Source organism: Notechis scutatus, chromosome 14, assembly GCF_049901735.1.
Source record: "Notechis scutatus isolate UNSWTSFEM ecotype Mainland chromosome 14, rNotScu1.2, whole genome shotgun sequence".
In the NCBI taxonomy this organism is placed as follows: Eukaryota; Metazoa; Chordata; class Lepidosauria; order Squamata; family Elapidae; genus Notechis; species Notechis scutatus.
In genome coordinates, this window is record NC_142022.1 from 4,975,966 (window position 1) to 4,981,965 (window position 6,000).

General features: G+C 54.2%; 1 protein-coding gene across 1 annotated transcript; it reads left to right on the top strand.

The window, feature by feature from the left end:
- The first annotated feature begins 1,475 nt into the window (after positions 1–1,475).
- CCDC85B (coiled-coil domain containing 85B) lies at positions 1,476–6,000 on the top strand. Its single transcript, XM_087943702.1, has 2 exons — positions 1,476–1,548; positions 2,765–6,000. Exons 1-2 carry the CDS (start codon positions 1,476–1,478, stop codon positions 3,475–3,477), a joined length of 786 nt encoding a protein of 261 aa, XP_087799828.1. The 3' UTR covers positions 3,478–6,000.

Genomic DNA, 6,000 nt, shown 5'->3' on the forward strand with positions numbered 1-6,000 from the left:
AGTTCAGTTCTGACCAGCTCGATTGATTCACCTTCCATCCTTCCGTCGTTAAAATGAGGACCCAGATTGTTGCGGGCAAGAGGCTGATTCTTAATAGAGAGTTGTAAAGCACTGTGAAGCGGTATATAAGTCTAAGGGCTATCGCTATTTCTTTCTGCAGTTGTTAAGTGAATCACTCATTAAATTAGTAACTCGGTTGTTAAGTGAATCTGTCTTCTCCATTGACTTTGGTTGTCAGAAGGTTGCAAAAGGGGATCATATAACCCCAGGACAGTGCAACTGTCATAAATATGAATCAATTGCTAAGTGGCTGAATTTTGATCACGTGACTATGGGGGTGCTACAATGGTGTTGTAGTGTGAAAAATGGCTGTGTCCCTTTTTCAGTGCCGTTCTAACTTTGAACTCAATGAACTGTTGTAAGTCGAGGTTTACCTGTAATTTAACAAGGTTAAACTATAGTTTGGCTAACCATGGTGGGAATCAGCCATATTGTCCTTCGGTTTCAAGCCAGGATAGCAAACTGGATTTATTCTGGTATAAAAGAATAGATCACTACCTCTTTGAGATTTTATTTACCTTTTATAATCAGGTTTAAGTCAAAAGAAGGTCCCTGCTTTGGGGCTGCAGTTTGATAAAGGCAAGAAGGAAAAGATTTGCAGAGGGAAAAATAAAACTGAAGTTTTTAAAAGTTTGGCTTTTAAATCTTTTTTTTTTTTTAGTTTGGCTTTTAAATCCTTTTTTTTGGTGGTATGGAGGGAACAGCGTTTGACAAAGCAATCCTAAAGAGGAATTCGGTTTATCCCCCTGCAAACAGACCAATAGAAAATTAGATTTAAGGGGGAAATTAGTTCTGGACCCACTCGCCCATCAAGCTAAACCTGGTTTGTGATGGTCTAACCAACCCTGGGTTTTAAGAAATCAAGGTCTGGGATCTTATCCTGCAAACTAAGACAATGCTCACTTTAACACAAAAGTTGCCAGACAGGATGTGTCTGTGAGCCAGCCAAATGATTCAGAGCCGGTTTCCCACAGAAATGCAAAGGAAATTACTTCTCTGGAGCCAGACAGAGGCAATGGGTTCCTGCAACCTTCTCCTTTCACCCATTGGCAGAGTTCACATGACCCAAGCCTGCTGCACCAGGGGCCAAGACACAAACCGCAGAACGGGGCAACCTCGACCCTTTCTCCAGCCCCTTTCGGAGACCCAAGCCTAGAAATCACGAGCCCTCGATGTTTCCTCACCGATTGAGCCCATCCTGTGTCTTCAAGCAAGGCTTGCCCGCATTCACACGACCCACCGGGGTTGCCAGCTCTTCCTTCCCACGCAAATTGAATCCGACACCCCCGATCGTACTTTTGCACCGATTCCTCCAACCCTCCCATCCCGGCAAGCGTCCTACGCCAAACCCCCACTCCATGATCCCTATCCTCACGCCCCCTGCCCCAATTCCGCATCCCGCCGCGGGAGCGCGGATGGAGTCGGTTTGTCCGCGTCTTGCCAAGCTGCAGAAGGCTGCCCGGGGATCCCAGACCCCGGAGTGGGTGGGTGGGTGCAGGAGAACTCCCTAATCCGGATTGCAAGCGGGGAAAGGGTGCAAGATTGCTCCATTTTCTCCCCCAATCCACCCACCCACCCACGCACCCCACCCACCGTCTTCCCAATTTTATTTGCCCGGGTCTTGCCAAGCTGCAGAAGGCTGCTGGAAGGGGGAGAGGGTCCCAGCCCCCGGAGTGAGTGAGTGGGTGGGTGGATGGGTGCAGGAAAACCCTTAATCCGGATTGCAAGCGGGGAACGGGTGCAAGCCGTTTCCCCACCCACCCACGCCCCCTAACCCCAATTCCGCCTCCAATGCACGCGCGCCCCTTGCCAAGCTACAGAAGGCTGCCGGGGGTGGTGGTGGTCCCTGGGTGGGTGGGTGGGTGCAGGAGACTCCTTAATCCGGATTGCAAGCGGAAAAAGGGTGCAAGTCAGCTCCGTTTCGCCCACGCCCCCAATCCCAATTCCGCATCCTTGCGCGGGAACCACCGCTTGCTCGTGCCTTGCCAAGCTACAGAAGGCTGCTGGGGTGGTGGTGGTCCCAGGCTGGGTGGGTGGGTGCAGGAGAACCCTTAATCCGGATTGCAAGTGGGGAAAGGGTACAAACCCCACCCACCCACGCCCCCTAACCACAATTCCTCCTCCAATGCACGCGCGCCCCTTGCCAAGCCACAGAAGGCTGCCGGGGGTGAGTGGGTGGCCCAGGCTGGGTGGGTGGGTGCAAGAGACTCCTTAATCCGGATTGCAAGCGGGGAAAGGGTGCAAGCCTGCTCCGTTTTCCCTCCACCCACCCATCCTCTCCCCAATTTTTCCCGGCTTGGGGGATTAAAAACAACAACCCCCCCAGCTCTGCTTTCTCCACCCCCGCCGTCGGTCCGTTCCCGTGCACGCGCCCGCGCGCTCCCGCTCCCCCACCCACCCACTTTGCACCGACAGGGCATCCTTTCCCAGCCCCCTCCCCGTCTCCCTCCTCCCCTTTCACTCCCGCCCTCCGCCGCGCAGGCGCCCTTCTCCCTTTGCTGCACCTGCTCCCGGCCGGCGGAGGTGCAGCGCGCCCGGGCATCCGTCCCGTTAATCCCGGCGGCGGCGGCGGAGGAGGAAGAGGGAGGTCCCGCTGCAAAAGCGCGGCTCGCTCCTCCCGGCATCCAGCCTTGCAAAGATGCCGCTGCACGGGCGGGCTAACCGGTTGCTTCCCCCGCGCCGCTTTGCACCGACCGGAGCTGAGCGAGCGATGTTCCCGCGCCGCCGCCGCCGCCGCCGCCGCCCCCGGTCGGCCGGTCCTCCAGCCCACCGCCGCCTCCTCCGCCTCCTCCTCCTCCTCCTCCTCCGCCGTCCGATGCTCCGGCCAGCGAGGCGGACCTAGCCGGCTGCAGCAAGGAGGAGCTGGTGCGCCGCTTGCGCCGGGAGGAGGCCGAGAAGCTGGCGGCGCTGGTGCAACGCGGCCGGCTGATCCAGGGCGTGAACCGGCAGCTGCAGGAGCACCTGCGCGAGATCCGCGAGCTGAAAGCCGTCAACGGGCGGCTGCAGGCGGAGAACCGCGAGCTGCGCGACCTCTGTTGCTTCCTGGACGAGGACCGGCTGAAAGCCAAGCGCCTGGCCCGGCACTGGCAGCTCTTCGGGCACCACGCAGCGCAAGTCCTGCGCGACGAGGTGGCCGGCTGCCTGCGCAAGCTGGCCGGCTTGGAAGGGCTGCAGGAGCGGCTGGCGCAGGACAACCTGGAGCTGAAGGAGCTCTGCTTGGCGCTGGAGGATTGCGCCGCCGCCGCTGCCACCGCCGCCGCCGCCGCCGCCCGACCCGATGCCAGCCCCAGCCCGGGCGGAGGCTCGTCGGAGCTCAGCCTGCCTTGCGGACCCCGCGATCTGGGCGACGGCAGCTCCAGCACGGGCAGCGTGGGCAGCCCCGACCAGCCGCACCCCGCTTGCTCGCCCGACGAGTGAGGAGGAGGAGGAGGATGCTGCACCGGACGGATGGCAGCCTGGAGCGTGGGAACCCCGCGGAGAGGAAGAAGGGAGGCAGGGAAAGGATGGAAGGCAGGCAGGAAGGCGAGGCAAGCCAACCCCCGCTTTCCCTGTATTTAACCAGGATCCCAAGGCTGGGCTGGCCAGAGTTGCCGCACAAACGCAGCCAGCTTCTGGATCACACAGGACTCCGCAGCGGGGATTTTAAATTTAGAAGGCTTGTTTGGGAAGGCTGGCACGGCAGGCTGCTTACCTCCACGGGGTTCTGATTTTACATCCCCCCTCCCAAAAAAAGGGATCTCTTCTGGGGATAGTTCGAACCCGCCACCACGCTTGGATGGGTCAGGCCAGGTGCCGGAAAAGCTCCTTTGAGGGCAGCTGGACAGGAAAAGCAGGATGGTCCAAGAAGCAAAAATCGTCGCCTCCTTCTCAAATATGATGAGGACTTTTTGTGGCTAAATTCCCCCTTGTTTCCACCCCCCCCCCTTGAGTGAGAGTAGCAAGGTTTGGGGGTCTCACAGGAGTCTTTCAAAAGGCACCCCTTGGTCTGCTTGGTAGCGGGGAAACACAAAAGGCCGTTGGGATTGTGAGTTTTCTTTGCACGCCTTTCCGACTTCCTCGCATCCAGATCAGAAAATTCTCGGCATGTCCTCGGGGACGGCCTACCCTGCAGGGTGGTTGTTGGGCAAAGGCGAAAGGAAAGAGGAGAAATCTGCCTGCACTCTTGGTTTTCCTGCAGGCAAAATGGAGCTCGGAATCTGACTGACAAGTTTGCCAATTTGCTGGGAACTTTGCAAGGAAAAGAATCCCCATTTTGTTAGTTTTATTCTCGCTGCCCGGAACCGGCGTTCACGAATCTAGTTATAGCCTGAATTTGGATAGGATCTGGGGGTGGGTGGGGGGGGGGAAAAGGGGTGTGTGATTCCTTGGGACATTTCTATCCACTGTTTTTGACTCCCTGTTTTAATTCCTGCAAAAAAAGGAACAGATCCCACCAAGAGATCCCTGGGGATCCCTGACTCCAAAAAGGACTTTTAAAGATGACTGCATCCATCCTTTGTTCTGAATTTTTGGGATTACGATGGTGGGATCGTACATAAAACAACCCAACAGGTTAAGCTACGGAAAAGTTAACCCCTGGGGGCAAAATATTATAAAAACTGCAGCCGTGTTGAGTGACAGCCGCTGCACGGCAGGATTGGAACAGAGCTGGAGGGCAGGAGGTGCAAATTTAGGGTGTATTGTTGTGGGTGGATCCCACTTATTCACCCACCAGTATTGGGGGGACAAAAATTGCCAAACTATTTCAAAATGTATTATTCCCTGGCTGAAAGGTTTGAACCAGTTTCTTCGTAACAATGCCAAGGCTTGAATTCAAAACGGGGATGGGGAAAAAATAGGAATTTTATGGGTGCCTTTTTGTGATTGAAAGATACCCCAGTTTTAAGAATTTGGGCGCACAATGTTGGCTGGGCCTTCGCTAAACCGAGTTTAGCAGGCCGTGAAATGGGTTGCTGCACTTTTTCGAAGTCCTGCGCCTTGGTTTTTTCCCCCTTCCCCTTCTACCCAGGGAAGCGTAAGGGGAGGGGGCTTTGAATTTCGATAGAATATATACAGGGGGTGGGTGTCCCCGTTTCCCCCCCCTTTCCGATGAGCAATATTTCTAAAATCCAGCTTTGGACTCCAAAGGGGGAGCTTCAAAGGAGAGTGGTCTGAGGAACTCGTTGCCACTTGATTTTTGCGTGTGCCAAAATGGAATGTGAGTGCAAATTATGGCGTGGGGTTTATTACTCTGGTCGCAGATGGTTGTGTGACACCCCCCCCCTCACCTCCCCATTCACCCCAGACAGGGCAAAGGGAAGGGCTGGAGGATTTCCGTTGCTAAATGAGACATGCGTTAAGGGAGTTTTCATCCCCTTTTACGATCTTTGGCCACCATGGTTGTTAAGTGAATCTGGCTTCCCTCTTGGACTTTTGTTCCACCCCGTCATAAATATGAGTCTATTTGCCAAGCATCTGAATTTTGACCACAGGAATGTTGCAACGGTCATAAGTGTGAAAAACGGTCATAAGTCAACTTTTTTCCAATGCCGTTATAACTTCGAACGATCACTAAACAAACCATTGCGAGTCGAGAGCTACCTGTAGTTGCAGAATGCTTGTGTCCGTAAAAGAGGTCTGTTTTTTTTTCCTTTTTAAACCAAAATTAAATAATACGATGGTTTTGCCAGTCAGAGTACGGCCTTTTCCCAAAAATCCTGATTACACCCCTGTTGTACTGCCAATTATTTTCCCCCAAGCTCTTGAGTGCAGCTGGGTGGCAGGATATAAATATATATTTTAAAGAGGAAACAACATCTGGTTGAATTGATAACGCCTGGAATCCCGGGAAGGACAAAAGGGAAAAGGGGCCTCTTAATCTTTTTGAGAAAGGAAAAAAACGAAGGTCAGGATTCTTCCTCTTGAAAGCGTGAATGTCAATAAATCTCTGTAAAACAACAA